General features: G+C 39.2%; 1 protein-coding gene across 13 annotated transcripts in view; it reads right to left on the bottom strand.

Annotated features, from left to right (window-relative positions):
- The window catches only part of neb (nebulin), a 96,951-nt gene that overhangs the window by 9,812 nt on the left and 70,121 nt on the right, over positions 1 to 17,018 (bottom strand). For 2 of the 13 annotated variants that reach the window (XM_061691298.1, XM_061691301.1), the window contains exons 119-131: positions 16,597 to 16,710; positions 16,418 to 16,522; positions 13,074 to 13,178; positions 12,831 to 12,935; positions 11,458 to 11,568; positions 8,944 to 9,054; positions 6,560 to 6,673; positions 5,349 to 5,453; positions 5,161 to 5,265; positions 3,800 to 3,904; positions 2,939 to 3,031; positions 1,665 to 1,757; positions 349 to 441 (exon numbers count right to left, since the gene is read on the bottom strand). In XM_061691298.1, the coding sequence (XP_061547282.1) occupies positions 349 to 441; positions 1,665 to 1,757; positions 2,939 to 3,031; positions 3,800 to 3,904; positions 5,161 to 5,265; positions 5,349 to 5,453; positions 6,560 to 6,673; positions 8,944 to 9,054; positions 11,458 to 11,568; positions 12,831 to 12,935; positions 13,074 to 13,178; positions 16,418 to 16,522; positions 16,597 to 16,710 (1,359 nt within the window). The remainder of the gene's footprint in view (positions 1 to 348; positions 442 to 1,664; positions 1,758 to 2,938; positions 3,032 to 3,799; positions 3,905 to 5,160; positions 5,266 to 5,348; positions 5,454 to 6,559; positions 6,674 to 8,943; positions 9,055 to 11,457; positions 11,569 to 12,830; positions 12,936 to 13,073; positions 13,179 to 16,417; positions 16,523 to 16,596; positions 16,711 to 17,018) is intronic. The other 11 variants (XM_061691310.1, XM_061691311.1, XM_061691299.1 and 8 more) reach the window with 10 other exon arrangements.

Raw genomic sequence — 17,018 nt, 5'->3', positions numbered from 1 at the left:
ATTCGATGGTTAACTGTCAATAGTATAGCTCGTGTTTGAAATCCTACCATATGTATTATGACCAGCCAGTTTTTAATCAACAGTATCAGTCGGGATCTTGCCGAAAGACTTCAAGCAGGCATCTTTAAGAAAATATGGAAGGGATTAAAATGTGGAGAAAAGTCAGTTCCAAACAACAGCCAACACCGGTCAAGAGGAGGGATGATGACACGAGACTCTTAGAATGGAAGATGTGAAGTACTGGACTTCCGAGTTGGGAAAGGCATTTGGGGAAGGTGAGAGGATTGTAGGGGATGATGACTGTAAAGAGGGTAAGAGTATTGGGACATAAGGAGATCTTTCCGCTACCGAGCTAATATTCTTCTGGGTTTCTCGGACCCGCGTCACCTCGGGGAGATCTGGTATGGCCGTAGCTTGAGTCAGAGAATCCTTGTACTGTATCTGCCCGTTGAAAAATGTTACACAGGTACAGAGTCAAAGACAACACTCACACACATCCATCCATTCACTCACAATGTTAGTGTCAATGTCAATACAGGCAGCTAAAGTTTGTTTTCGAGATAGATTATTATCTAGTTGATTATTTCAGGTTTGGAGCTGATCAATCAGCAAAACATGACTGAAGTATTGTGTGAACAAGTCTAAAACTGAAACAGTGCTTTCCCAAACTATCAGTTCTCAGAATCTCTGGCGACCACAGGCCTGCCTCATTTTTAAAATACATTGTTGTTTATTTCAGAATGTGATCTGATCACTCAAGAAAGCATGACTGAAGTTGTTAACTTGTGGGAACAGAGCTAGCTAAAACTGTGAATAATGGACCAAAATTTTGGGTCTGTAAAGTGCGTAACAAGTCCTTTCCAAAAATTACCACTACTGTGAATCGCTGGTATCTCTAATACCAATGTGCCTCATCTCTTTGTATCTCTTTTTCATATCAACTTAGACTAGTTTGGACTTTAGAAAGACTGACGCTGGGACACTCCTCCCACATTATACCACTTAATGCAGGAAGAAGAAACTAATCAAAGGCAGCATTCTACCGTTGTAATTTTAGAGATTAGACTTCTGTTGTCCTAAGTAAGACAACAACATGTAGCCAGTGTAAGTAGCCAATATGTTCTAGACCTGCATGAGTAACAATAACTGTCCATACAGGCTTATAGTGGTAGTAGTCTGAAGACAAAATCTCTACATTGAAGTGCATTCGGTCACTAAATCAACTAGTTTGTCTACTTGTCTTTCTTTTCTTGTACTTGGTTGACAGTCAAAAACGCTATGCCACAAAATTTATGAAAACCTCTATAAAAGACTTGGTATGATGCTAAAAGCTGCAGACAAAATGTTGATACAACGCCCAAAAATTATACTTACCAGGTAATAACAGGATTTGTTGGAATCTTGCTTAAAGATGTAAAAAGACATTTCAAGCAGGCAGATTATTTGAAGAAATATGGAAGGGGTTATCATTTGGAGAAATGTCACTTTCAAACAAAGACATTAACCAACACTGGTGAAGAGGAAGGAGCGATGACACGAGAATTTTAGTTAGGATGGAAGATGGGAAGTACTAGACTTCTGAGTTGGGAAGGTGAGAGGATTGCAGGGCTGATGATTGTAAGGGGAGTAAAGAGAAGGGATCATAAGGAGATCTGGTCCTCTACCGAGCTGATATTCTTCTGGGTTTCTCGGGCCCGCTTCACCTCGGGAAGATCTGGTATGGCCGTGCCTTGACTCAGAGAATCCTTGTACTGTATCTGCCCATTGCAAAATGTTATACAGGTACAAAGTCAAAAACAAACCTTCCAAAGATGTCCATCCAGTCACTCACATTAGTGTCCATTTTATAACAGGCGGTTGGAGTTTGTTTTTACAGTTGATTATTCCAGGTTTAGATTGGATTAATCATTAAATCATGAGAGAGGGTAAATAACTGAGGTTGTTAACTTGTGTGAACCACCTTTGAATTATCCATACCAAAGTGTATCCTTTCCGAAACAGTTATTATAAGGTATGACCAGAATCCTTCGGAGACATTTTCTCGACATTTAGTAACAAAATAAATCTGTTCTCAAGCCACAAGTCTGGTTTGAAGAAGCCAGTTAGGGCAAATTCCAGGGTTTGCATTTTGTTGAACCTTCACTAGGGAATTCACCCAAATGAGAAGGTGTCCTAGACAAAATACTGGAGTTTAACTTGTGTGAACAAGTCTTGAATCATGGATAAAAATATTGCATCCATAACATGTCCTTCCAAAGCTATCAATATCCGACTCATTTTGTGGGCCGATTTCATACAACTGTCTGATTAAGTTTCAGGTGCAGCAGAAATTCAGTCCCGACAGTGATCTTGTACAATGGAAGCAGAGTTACAACTGGATTTTCCCCTGGCCGAACCTTGTCCCATCTCTTCGTCTGTGTAAAATAGACAAACAGTTGGCTATATTCCTGCTACGAAGGGATTTGTGCATCTACATTTGAATTTCTCTTGAGTTTTTAGCACAGATGAAGCTTTGAGTATGTCGAGTCCACGGAGGACGGAAATGCCTTCGTCTTGATTTGTTTTGACATTCTGCGATGGTTTGAAAGCCTACACCTACAGGTGTAGGCTTAAAATCGTACAGTGTATGCCCAGATTTAGCAAACCCAGTACAGTCCCATACCATTTCTCCCCCCCTAACACCTAGAGCTTAGATCTGGGAAAAAAAAAAAGTCTTCTTGGGACCTGGTTTGCTTGACATGTCCCAACAACTGGTTTCCACAAGTTAACAGAACTATTTGGGGGGAATTCCAGGAACCAATTAACAAACACGGTTAATAGAGAAAACCCAAGTTTAGGAAGCATTGGATTAAAATGAATGTCAAGGGAATAGTAAAGTCATATATATCTTGAGGGGAATATGGAGAGATGACTCAATAAAGGACTCGAGATGGAGTACCGTGCTAACGTTCCTCTGGTTTCGTTTAACTCTCTCCATCTCGGGGGTTTCGGGCAAAGCCGTCCCTCCTCCCAAATCTTCTTTATATTGAATCTTGTTTTGTGGGTGGATGAGAAGCAAAAGCAGAAGCAATAAATAGTCTGATTCTTCGTTATTGAGCAGAAAACTCGAGCGAATTCGAGATCTCCAAGGATTTGTCGGCACAGTTCGTATCATTTCTTGGTACTTACCTCACCGATGAGAGCACCTATAGATAAACAACACTTGGACAAAACAAATAAATGTACAGTGGTTCCTTGACTTACGTGTTTTTCCAAGTTAAGAGCCCTCACTTTGCGGATTTTTTGCATTGGGCTACGAGCCACAATTGGAGTTATGAGCAAGTGTCAGAAACATTTCTTTCTTTCCATTTTCATTATCTTTTTATTATGTGTTTAGACAAAACAGTGCTATTTTCTTTAGTAAAAAAATGGCAGCGTTTTTGTTGGTGCTTGTAACGGATTAATGGCATTTAAATGTATTTCAATGGGTAAATGTTATTTGATAAACAAAAAAATTTAGTTTGTAGTTTGTCACAGAATGAATTAAACGCGTAATTCAAGTTACCACTGTATTAAAACCATCACCACACGGCATTACATCAAACCTGATAAGAAAGAAACAATGGCGAGAATAGCCAAGGGATGGGTTAGCGGCGTTGCATTGCTAACATGATGATGTCATTATTGTAAAAAAACAAACAAACAAACAAAAAACAAAACGCAAGGATGGACGGATTAGGATCTGGTTAAAAAATGATGAACGAAGAAGAAAAACTGTGTTAACAGTCGAGTGTTAAAATATATATCATGAAGTAGATACCAAGCTGAAATTCTTTGTATTTTCTTTAACGCGAAGAATTTCAGGGGTGATTACAGCAGACCCTTTGCCCTTTATGATGTGTTTTAGGTCAGTCTGGTACTGAAGCTACGGGAAGAAAACACACAATTAAAAGAAAAAAAGAAAAGACTTCACAGCAAAATAAACATCCATACTCTTAGGTCTCATATAAATAACAAGTATTTATATATGTAGATTAAGGATTATGGTAGAGTCACTGACCAATGTAAGAACCAGATACACCCCCAAACCTTCTCAAACTTTTTGGGTACAGGGACCCCTTACAGGGGAGAAATTCTTCAAAGCACTCCCTCATAATCCTAATGACATTGGAACATAACTATTATGTACCCCTAAATAACACAGAAATGTAAAAATTGCCAATTTTCGAGAAAAAAAAAGTTACAGTAATAAATTAATAATTAATTAATAATAATAAACATAATGAAAACATTGATTCTTTTGGGGGGGATTTTTTTTTTTAGAGAAAAAGTTGTAATAATATGAGAATAAAGTATTTTTTCTGCAAAACGTTTTTGGTACAAACAGACATATTTTTCAGGATAGAAAGTCGTAATCTTATGAGAATAAAGTCATATTTTGCCAGTGCTTAATGAAACATAACTACCATGTGCACCCCTAAATGTCATAAGAATAAAAAAAATATATTTTGGAGAGAAAGTTGAAATGCTAAGTTAACAAAGTCATATTTTTTCTCAAAAAGAAGAAAATCTAAAAAAACCCAAACACGTATTTTGTCAGGCTAAAAAGTCATAATGATTCAAGGAAAAAAAGTTAGATTTTGACACTATCTACAATGTGTTCTCCTAAATAACAGGAATAAAAAATTTGCCTATTTTCGTTATGCTATGATAAAAAAAAAAAAAAAAAAAAACTTTTTTTAGGGAGAAATAGCTGTTGGTATTAGAAAAGAAGTCTGATTTTAGTCTTTACAAAAGTAAAAAATACAAATACGTATGTATTTGTCAAGATAAAAAGATGAAGCATGAACTTTATTCTTTTAACATTACGTCTTTCACTCCCTAAAATATTGGACTATATTCTCAAAAAGTACACTATTCCAGTAATAGTATGCCTTTTGTTCGCATTTCTCCTTGATAAAATTGTAGCATTATGATATTAAAGTCAAAATTAATGATGAAAGAAAGTCATATTTTAACAAGTGAATTTCATAATACTACTATTCTTGTAAAAGAAGGACTTAATTCCTATAACTGATTGCAATCTATTTTGTGTACGTCCGAGCTACGACTCGCGGACCCCCTAAGGGTCCCCCAGGCCCCAATTTGAGAAGCATGACTACAAATCGTCATTCTACTTACAGTGCTGAAGTTCTTCTGGTTCTCACGGACTCTCTGCATCTCGGGGGTGTCCAGAACGGGGACATATTGAGACATGGTCTTCTCTGCCTCTTCCTTGTACTTTTTCTGTTGGGTGAAACCACATTCAGGTTTTGCTGCACAGACACTCGAGAGCCGATTGGCCGGGAGGGAGGAGGAGGACAACCTACCTGGCTGATGATGTTCTTCATCTGCTGAGCGTGGATGATGTCTGGAGTATCGATGACGGTGGTGTAGCTGGCTCGGTCCATCTCAGCCGTGTGCTTGTACTTGGTCTGATGGATGGCAGAATCGAGATTATTGGTCCGTTTTTGCGGAGTAATAACTTTTGATCAAGGAACGACCAAGTTGGGCAGAACCTGAGGCTCCCAGCTAAACGTCTTCACATTGGAAAAGCAAAAGTACATCCAGTCTGCTGAGTCTTGTGGAGAATTTGATAGCAGTGTATACCCATACCGCGGGATGGTGGGCGACTGGTTAGAGGGTCAGCCTCACAGTTCTGAGGAGCGGGGTTCAATCCCCGGGGCCCGCCTGTGTGGAGTTTGCATGTTCTCCCCGTGCCTGCGTGGGTTTTCTCCGGGCACTCCGGTTTCCTCCCACATCCCAAAAACATGCGTGGTCGGTTAACTGACAACTCTAAATTACCCGTAGGTGTGAATATGAGTGCGAATGGTTGTTTGTTTGTATGTGCCCTGCGATCGGCTGGCAACCAGTTCAGGGTGCGCCCCGCCTCCTGCCCGAAGATAGCTGGGATAGGCTCCGGCACGCCCGCGACCCTACTGAGGAGAAGCGGCCTACTTGGAAAACGGCCTGGGCTGACAATTGCAAATGCTAAACCAATTCAATATTTACTCTGGCATATCCTTGTGTGTTTGACTATTATTATTATTTTTTTACATCTTGTGGTTTGGTGTGTGTTAAGAGTGATCATCCTATGACATGGAGTGTGTTAAGGGTGACTTCCAATTTGACCCGATTGTAAGTATGTGTATCCCACTAAAGATGTAAAAAAACAGGTTGACCGCACACCCAAGGATTTGTGATGGCAAATACTGCATAGGTTTAACATTTATGATTGTTGGCCTGACCATTTTCTGAGAGGGTTTGGGGGAAATCACTCTTAACACACCCCACACCAAATGATATGAAAAATCTGTTCACTACACAATGAAGGATTTGGGATTGTAACAGAACAGGTTTAACATGTACGACTGTTGGCCTGACCATTTTCCGAGCTGATTGGGGATTGCCATCACTCTTAACACACCCCGCACCACGAGATAAGCACTCAGGATAATCTCTAGAGACATCCGATTGGGTAAAGACGTTTACGGAGAGCATAAATAACTGTTTGGCCATGGAAACATTGATCGGTTCTGACCTGACTGAGGATGTCGGTGGCGTTCCTCGCCCGCATGAAGTCCGGGGTGTCGGTGGCCAACGCTAGCAATCCTTTGCCTTTGATCTCCTGCTCCAGCGACTTCTTGTACTCTCTCTGCAAATGTCACACAAAGTGACACAGGAAAGAAAAAAACAATGCCTTGCTCAAAGGCAGCTAAAGTCATCAAGGGAGCTTTTCTACTCATTCACACTGAGCGTGGGGGCTGCAAAACCAGAACACTTAGAGGGTTAAGGAAAATGGTATTAAAAGAAGAACAACAACACACAAGTGGTCGATTGGACAACAGAGCTTATGTTAAAGCTGGAAAAGAAAGTAAATATTACAGCGGTTATTGGGGGAACATGGGTTAAGGAAGAATTTGTGATTGTGGACACATTTCCCAACTTCAATTATGATGATTTCAGTGGGGTCGGAATGTTGGTTGATATATTTATTATTGTACTGTAAATAGTGTGTGCTCCAAATACAGACAAAAAAAAAAAAAAAAAAAGCAGAATTCATTCCAGAAGATTGGTCCACCCTCGATATTTTCAATTTCTATTCTATTTCTGGAATTGAACCTGAGGGTTTCTATATTTGAGTAACCAGATGTGACTCAGGTCCTTACCCCTTCAAAAATAAAACATACCTTTGTTAATCTAGCATTAAATGATAGTCATTCTTTATACTTGCAACATCACAGAAGGTGAAAAAAAAAACCCCCGGGAAAAAAAGGTTTTACAGGCTGTTACACATCTTAGAAATGTTTTCTTCCTAAAATGTCACTCCGTAATGTGGCCCACCACAATGTTTTTGAGAATTACGCATTCAGAAATTGAATAGGCAGACTTTCACCAATAAATTGTGCTCTACAAGTACAAACATCCACTGATCAGCAGATGTGATACAACGCTGCCTGCCACGTTGTACAGTGTCGAAGATATAATTCATGAGCAACCTGTCCTTCATAAACCCTCATATGAATTTTGCTGTCCAGAATGCACTCAACATGTCAACCAAAAATGGTTTTTAGAAGAAAGAAAAAAATTGAACAGAGATGACTCAAGATCAGGGTAATTAAACAGAATATTCAAATTGCATCAGCCATACTGCAAAAAGAGAACATTTGAAATTAAGAAGAGTTATTTAATTCATTGTCAATTTAGTGATGAGCCCAGTTAAATGGTACTTCAACTATAAATACTGGTTATGCTATCAAATTCAAGTTTGAAAGGATCCCTTTTGTTTTAATCATAACATTAAGTGATAATATACGATTTTCAGCAAAATTCTGTGCCTTTCATTCCAAAATGTCTCCCCATGACAGTCACGCCGTGACATGTCATTTTTATTTTAATGCTTCTAAAAATGTCTGGTAGAAGAAATCAGCTCCGCTGGCAATTCTTATAGAATGCAAAAGGTCCCATTTTTTTCTCAAGTGGCCACTAAAAATATAGAAATTTTCACTTCAAAATAGTTGCACTGTTGTCAGTGCAAAAGGAAGTTTTCAATACAGCAAACTTGACTTGTTGATGAGAAGCCCTTTCTTCTTCTTCATCATTCCCCGTTTTTATTGATCTTTTGGAGGATATCATCAAAGCGTTTGTGTTCCAATTGTCCATTGAAATGTAAACGGAATGAACTCCAGGAGGTTATTCCAGCTTGGATTTGTTCAAATTGCTGCTGTTGTTTGAAATGTGCGCATAGTTTAACTGCAATGTGAGTGCGAAGTGAAGAAAATGTTGTTCATCTTGACACTCAAAAACAATAAACGTACAAAGAAAACTGTTGTTTCTAATGTGAGGGCGAGGATGCAGACACTTCCAATCATCTCGCCCCCTTTTTAAAAGCATTATTTTAAAAAGCATCATCATCATCATCATCTTGCCATTTTTGTTTTGTTTTCGGATGTCTTATGCTCCAGTTTATCTTTGACAAGCATTGCTTTGCGTCCCTTATTTTGTTCTGGTAATGAAAACGGGTTTTCATCGATACCCTTGTGAAAAGGTATGAAAACTAGCCAACGAAAATCCCCCAAACCTACCTTTTAGAGTCGATTTTTGCATCCTATTTTGGTATCGAATCACCAAACCTTTAAAATGACAATGGCATATTGTAGCCAGAATTTCACGTGTGATCAGTAGATAAAGTAATGATCGTGAGTGTTAAGAAAGTATTTTACAGGGAAGGCAAGGGAACACTCATTTTTAGATTTAGAAAGAGAAAGGATGGTTCAAACATTAGTGATGGCATCAAGCAGGGACACAAGAGATTGTCCCTTTTTTTTTTTTTTTTTTTTTTTTTAGTGCAGCGATAAAGCGTAGTTAAGAAGGCTGGGCTGCGACGGCCGTCGTCCCATCCCCCAGCCAGCCAGTCGGTCGTACCTCGCACAGGATTTGAGTGGCATTCCTTGCTCTCAAAAGCTCGGGAGTTTCCTCCAGCACAGTTAGCCCTTTACCCTTCACGCCCTCTTCTAGATCCCTCCTGTACTCTTTCTACAGGGTGGAAAAAGAACAGAGAGATTGCGGAGGGCAGGCCAGGCAAAAAAAAACAATAGTCCAGCACAAAGTCACCCGGCATCCCCTAAGGTGAAAGCCGGTAAACATTCAATTTGGTACGGAGATGCTGGTGACTTTGGCGAAGAATCCTAAAACAAACAGTGAATCACTTTGGATCAGACAGCTTGGAAAGACAACTTTCACTTCAAAAACATCATCCAAATCCACAGTGCATGCAGCTGCAAAGGGTCCAAAGTGAAAGTGGATGCAGGTTGACATGGAGAATCTGGAAACTTGGTATGATTAATGTTGTAATGTAACATGCAAATGTAACTGACACGGACACACCAAACAAACGGCAGCTCTTCGGCTGTAGGTTCTTCGTAAAGGGGCAAGTGGGGGCTACGGAGTAGTAGGCCAGATTTAAATCAGCAGTGCGTAACTCTGGAACACCAAAATATAAATATTCACCAGTGACTTTTAATACGGATTACGTTATGACATAAAAACGTTTTTAAAGCATTTCCTGTAGCGGAAATGTAACTAACAATGTAACGAGATTTCCCCAAAATGACAGTCTGTCAGAATGTCAAGTCTGAGTGGAATGGCAACTTCAACCTGAGTACAATGCAGCAAGAAGTTTGAAAATCAGATGACGGGTGATGGAGGAATTTAGTTTATTGTAGGGGGGGGGGGGGGGGGGGGGGTGTCCTTTCTGGGGAAGGTTTTTATGGGATATTGCCGATAGAAAATGTTATTAGAAAATCCCTCCAAACAGTAAAACTGGTTTATTTCTCAACATCTCTCCTCTACCCTTTTTTTTCCATCTGCTACTCGAGGAACCCCTTCTGCGATTGCCTACAAAGTTTCAGTTAGAAATATCCACCGAGAAGCTCGGACTGGCTGAAATTCTCAGGGGTTCTCCGAGTCGAGTTAAAATGGACGTGACCTTTCAAACGACGTCACTTGCCCTAAAAACTCCACTTAATATAGCGCAAATGGAACAATTTCCGTGAGTAGTGTGCGCAGCAGAATAGATCGCGTACTTCAGTCACAAATCGTTTTTTCGTCAATTTATTTGTGAAAGAGGATTTTAGAGTGCTCATTACTTGTTTTTTAGAAAATTCCACAAAGATGGCGGCCACTTGACACATTGTTACTGTTAGGTCAAAATGACCACGTACTAGGGAAAATCTCTGGAAAGGCTGTAATGCGCATGCCAGGCCAGTAGGTGGCAGATTAAAGAAACACTACTCATGCATGCAAAAAAACTGTCACGTGTTCTCTGCCTTTAAAACTGTGAAAAAAACAAAACACTTTCAGTATCTAAAAACACTGTTGTCATGTAAACAAACGCTCAAAACGACAGTTGTTCTGTTAAAAATTTGCGATCCATGTGGTATGCTAGCTTTAAATCAGCAGTGCCTAACTTTGTGGAGTCGAGAGGTATTGAACCACCAGAATGGAATAATTGAACGTTGCCTTCAAGCAACGACGTAAAAATGGTTTTGAAACATTTTTTTGTGGCGTGACTTTTACGTCAAAACAACCGCAGTTAACGTGTACCTCTGTCTAAAAATGGTGTAGAGTGACCCCGCCGCTATTCACAGGAGATTGGGACTGAGCCGTGCCGCCGATAGTGAAACTTTGTAAATAATTGATCATTTGTAATTGGGTGTAGAGGGCACAAGATGACGGCAAAGAACTGAAAACAAAGAGGATCATAAAGCATCAATACCATGCATCTAGTATGTACACAGTCATGAACCAATGCTACATAAACAACATAAACAATCCACCTTCACGTGAGGCTCATCAATAATCATGCTAGCACAAAGTGACATGTTAACAGCAAACAAATGTGCGCACTAGCACTTTACACAAACGGTATGTCATTAAACTCAATGTTTGGCATTTACACGCAATAATAAATGTTAGAAAATACAGAAAATTGTAACAGCAATGAAGACTACATGGGCTACTAGTCAATGCATCAGAAAGTAACCTGAAACATATTTTCACTTTCGAATGCGCACAAGGTGCATTCGAGGACCTCCTCGGGAGGTACTGAATTTATTGAGGAGTTGTACTTTCCGATACGTTTCCATAACGATGCAATACATAGGGTTAACCTGTCGGTCTGGAGCGTAGCCGTTATGCACTGTGACTTTAAATCCAGTCGTTTTCACATTTTAGTTATCAAAGCAAGGAAACACCTTTAGTGCTACATAGTTAGCATTTTGTGTTTAGTGTGTGTAATGTGGATTCATCACAAAAAAAGGTGAAGAGAGGAAAGAGAGCGTAGTTGTGAGCTAGTATGATTACAGGGGGATGGATTGAAGGTAGGGGTACGCGGGGTGGGGTGGGGTTGAGGGGTGGGGGGAATGGTCCTTTGGTTACCTCACTGGCTATTTTGGTGGCATGCCTGACATGTATCATGGCGGGCGTGACTTCCAAGCCCGAGAGGTTCTTGCCCCTCATGGTCTCCTCAAAATCCTTCTTATAGTCTTTCTAGTGGCCGCAAACACAAGACAGGAACATACACACATGCGTGTCACGTACATACCCGCTGCCACTCTGTGTGTGCGCATGCGTGCGCATGTACTTGTACATGTTGGGCATCTACCGGAGAATTATAATATGTGTTGCGTTTTCTAAAATGACCTGATTATCCGAATAATCCAAATCATATTGACATTAATTCCAATTAGATGATAAAAAAAATTCTAATAATCTAATGACTATATTTCTGATGATTAAATTACAAAATAAAAATACAAGAAAAATAAATATGATACACTTAAATATTTATTAATATTGTGAGTATCTATTTGATGATTTTTTTTGTCAATTAGATTTAAATAAATGAGATCAAATAAAAAATATATATACCATAACAAATACAAAAAAATTCAGTAATTATGTCAACAGATTAAATACAAAAAAATGTAAGTTAAATAAAATAAGTTGCAGTTAAATATATATTTTTTTAATCATATAGAACATTTTATTACACATTTGATTAACAAATAAAATAATGATATTTCTATGAATTACATTAAAAAATAAACTATAACAATTTATATTTTGTCATATTTCATAAAAGAAAAATCATCCATTAATCCATTTCTTTACCGTTCATCCTCACTAGGGTCGCGGGCGTGCTGGAGCCTATCCCAGCTATCTTCGGGCGAGAGGCGGGGTACACCCCAAACTGGTCGCCAGCCAATCGCAGTCATAAAAAAAAATCACTTTTGCCAATTTGATTTAAAAACTAAAATAAAATAATTATATATAACCACATAATTTTATTTATACCAATTGGATTAAATCATTACATTATTATATTTGTGTAGATAAAAAATTTAAATCATATTTCCACCAATTAAATTAAAAATAAAATAATGAAAAATGAATCATTACTTCTGATGAAGAGATTTAAATAAAAATACCAAAAAATATATATTACTGCCAATTTGATTAAGAAATCAAATTAAAAGATAAAATAACATTAATCATGTGCAGCTTTAAATGTAATCTATTGTCCGCCGGCTATTCAGACTGTGGAACAAAAGCAATGATGACATAGAACAGACATTCAAACAGGGTGAACACATGACGTGACGTGACTTGACTTGACGTGAGACACGTGACTTGACGTGTCACACGTCACGTTCACGTGTCACACGTCACGTCACGCGTCAAGTCACGTGTTCACCTGGGCTGCACACGTTACGGTCTGATCCCACGTTACACGTACCAAACAAGCTTACCTGGCTCTGCATGTGTTGCGCCTCCTTCGCCGTCACGTATGTCGGCGTCTCAAAGTCCAGCATGGCCCTGCCCCTCTCCTTCTCGTACTTCTCCTTGTACTTCACCTGTTCAAACCAATATCTTCACTAATATGAAACAACGGAATAAACACATTATATTTTGCTAAGTAGACACCCCACAAATACTGTACGTACGGAGCCATCTTGGGCTGTTTTTGTCTTTTTTTTTTGGGTAGGACTTACTATGCTCTGCAGTTCCGAAGCCTCCTTGTGATGGAGCTGCTCGGGTGTGTCGGGAATCACGTGGTAGTGACCCCTACTCTCCTCAAACTTCCTCTTGTAGCAGTACTACGGCCAAACGCCCGATCAAATAAAGCATCAAAAAACAAGAAGTCGCCGACTAAGGAACATTTAATCAACGGCTGAGCGCTTCTTAGTGATGCCAAATGAAAGCGCTCACAGCATTAGAATGGATTTTAATCAATCAATAAATAAATAAAAGCACATGATTTGAGTTACAGGATTAATACAAAAACAATTAATGAAAACATAATTACGTATGTTAATAGTTTTGCCAATTAGGTTAAAACAAAATTCTACAAAACTATTATGTCTGTCGGCTAGATAATTACATTTCTCACAGTTGGAATTAAAAAAACAAAACAAATGAGAATAAAAAATATGTCAAATTCATACTTTTCTGCCGAACAGTTTAGAATGTTTCCCCCCTGCCAATTATATGCAAAAGCTAAATGAATTATATTTCTGACAGTCAGATTCAAAGTAAATTAAATACTTTACAATATTTCTGCGGGCCAGTTTAAAACAAAATGAAATTATGATGTCTCCAGATAAGATTAAAATAATGAAATTTCTGCTTATTATATTAAAAATAAAATATCAAAATCATATATTTTCTGACGAAATTAAAAAACTAATAATAATTTTCTGACAATTATGAAACAAAATGTAAGTATTATATTATGATTACATTATCTCTGCCAATTATATTAAAAAGTAATTATATTTATTTACTTTTCACTCTTTGTTATATTGCAGCCATTTGCTAAAATCATTTAAGTTAATTTTTTTCCTCATTAATGTACACACAGCACCCCATATTGACAGAAAAAAAACGTAATTGTTGACATTTTTGTTGATTTCTTAAGAAAGAAACACTGAAATATCACACAGCCATAAGTATTCAGATCCTTTGCTGTGACACGCATATATTGAACTCAGGTGCTGTCCATTTCGTCTGATCATCCTTAAGATGGTTCTACACCTTCATTGGAGTTCAGTTGTGTTTGATTATACTGATTGGACTTGATTAGGAAAGCCACACACCTGTCTGTATAAGACCTTAAAGCTCTCAGTGCGTGTCAGAGCAAATGAGAATCATGATGTCAAAGGAACTGGCTGAAGAGATCAGCGACAGAATTGTGGCAAGGCACAGATCTGGCCAAGGTTGCAAAAATAATTCTGCTGCACTTAAGGTTCCTAAGAGCACAGTGGCCTCCATAATCCTTAAATGGAAGATGTTTGGGACTACCAGAAGCCTTCCTCGAGCTGGCTGTCCGGCCAAACTGAGCAATCGGGGGAGAAGAGCCTTGGTGAGAGAGGTAAAGAAGAACCCAAAGATCACTGTGGCTGAGGTCCAGAGATGCAGTCAGGAGATGGGAGAACGTTCTAGAAAGTCAACCATCACTGCAGCCCTCCACCAGTCGGGGCTTTATGGCAGAGTGGCCCGACGGAAGCCTCTCCTCAGTGCAAGACACATGAAAGCCCGCATGGAGTTTGCTAAAAAACACCTGAAGGACTCCAAGATGGGGAGAAATAAGATTGTCTGGTCTGATGAGACCAAGATAGGACTTTTTGGCCTTTATTCTAAGTGGCATGTGTGGAGAAAACCAGGCACTGCTCCTCACCTGTCCAATACAGTCCCAACACTGAAGCATGGTGGTGGCAGCATCATGTTGTGGGGGTGTTTTTCAGCTGCATGGACAGGACGACTGGTTGCAATTGAAGGAAAGATGAATGCGGCCAAGTACAGGGATATCCTGGACAAAAACCTTATCCACAGTGCTAGGACCTCAGACTGGGCAGAAGGTTCACCTTCCAGCAAGACAACGACCCTAAGCACATAGCTAAAATAACGAAGGAGTGGCTTCAGAACAACTCCGTGACTGTTCTTGAATGGCCCATCCAGAGCCCTGACTTAAACCCAACCGAGTATCTCTAGAGAGACCTGGAAATGGCTGCCCACCAACGTTCACTATCCAACCTGACAGAACTGGAGAGGATCTGCAAGGAGGAATGGCAGAGGATCCCAAAATCCGAGTGTGAAAAACCTGTTGCATCATCCCCAAAATGTCTCATGGCTGTATTAGCTCAAATGGGTGCTTCTACTAAATACTGAGCAAAGGGTCTGAATACTTATGGCTGTGTGATATTTCAGTTTTTCCTTTTTAATAAATCTGCAAAAAATTCAACAATTCAGTTTTTTTCTGTCAATATGGGGTGATGTGTGTACATTAATGAGGCTGTGTGATATTTCATTCATTCATCTTCCGTTCCGCTTATCCTCACTAGGGCCGCGGGCGTGCTGGAGCCTATCCCAGCAATCTTCGGGGGAGAGGCGGAGTACACCCTGAACCGGTTGCCAGCCAATCGCAGGGCACATATAAACAAACAACCATTCGTGCACACATTCACACCTAAGGGCAATTTAGAGTCTCCAATCAACCCACCATGCATGTTTTTGGGATGGAGGAGTGCCCGGTGAAAACCCACGCAGGCACGTGATATTTTAGTTTTTCTTTTTTAAAAAATCTGCAAAAAAAAATTGCAACAATTCTGTTTTTTTCCGTCAATATGGGGTGATGTGTGTACATTAATGAGAAAAAAAAAGAACTTAAATGATTTTAGCAAATGGCTGCAATATAACAAAGAGTGAAAAATTTAAGGGGGTCTGAATACTTTCCTTACCCCTTGTACATTTAAAAAAACTAATTATATTTCTGATGATTACCTGAAGAAACAAACTATATATATATATATATATATATATATATATATATATATATATATATATATATATACACATATACACTCACACACTGCATATCTGACTTAAAAATGAAAACAAACAAAACATACAAGTATTATAGTTCCACCAATTACATGAAAAAAAAACTAAAAACTAAATATAAACAAAATTATATCAATAAAAACTAATTGAAAATATATTTCTGCTGATTATATGGATAAAAATGCTGGTTAAAAAAAATCTGATGTTTTGAGTTACATGAGGAATAATGAGCGCTTTGATTAAAAACTAAATTGCAGGTTTAAGAAAGGAAGTGCAAATAGTATTGGAAGTGGATAATGAGCGGAGTAAGGATCACTACCAGATGATGTCATACTGTTTTAGCCATGGATGGATGGATGGATGGATGGATGGATGGATGGATGGATAGTTGGAAAGATGGCGGTGCTACTGAGTGTTACACAGGAAGTGGGCGCATGTACGACTTCCTGCTGGTGGACTGAGGAGAGTGAGATATCATCGGTTAACGATGTCTTACGTCACTGGACAGCTTGCTGGTGCTCAGGCCATGCTGCATGGACAAAGACTCGGCCATGTCGGTCACGGGCTTGTGGAGCTTCTTCAGGTCACTTTTGTACTTGACCTGCAACAAAAGCCGCACCGTTCCACCACGGAAGAGTCTCCATCTTGTGATGTAGTTGTATCGGGGGCACCAACCTCGCTAGCCAGCGTGTGGGCATCCTTGTACGTCTTGTAAACCTTACTCTCCTTTAGGTCATACTGCGGCCTCTTTCCCTTCATTTCCTTGTCAAACTTCTCCTTGTACTTCAGCTGGTGGGGGTCAAAGCGGAACACAGTAAGGAAGTATCGACATTTTCGCCAACAAATCACAAGTCGCATTCTTTGTAACTGAGTCTGAGGACTAAGCATTCCCAAGTGTTCTAAGAATCCAGATGAACACAAAATAAATCTCATATATAGCAAACATACTGTATATATGGAAGAGAAAGGTAGTACAATAAAGAAAATACACATTCCTCAACAAGTCATTGTGGCCGTTATTGGACACGTCTCTGCAGGAAACGGTTTGCCAATAAACTGTGTTAAAAGATTCCAAACAGTTAGTATTTCCCTTTCAA

Source organism: Phycodurus eques, chromosome 12, assembly GCF_024500275.1.
Source record: "Phycodurus eques isolate BA_2022a chromosome 12, UOR_Pequ_1.1, whole genome shotgun sequence".
Classification (NCBI taxonomy): domain Eukaryota; kingdom Metazoa; phylum Chordata; class Actinopteri; order Syngnathiformes; family Syngnathidae; genus Phycodurus; species Phycodurus eques.
This window is presented reverse-complemented; position numbering and strand designations above follow the sequence as displayed.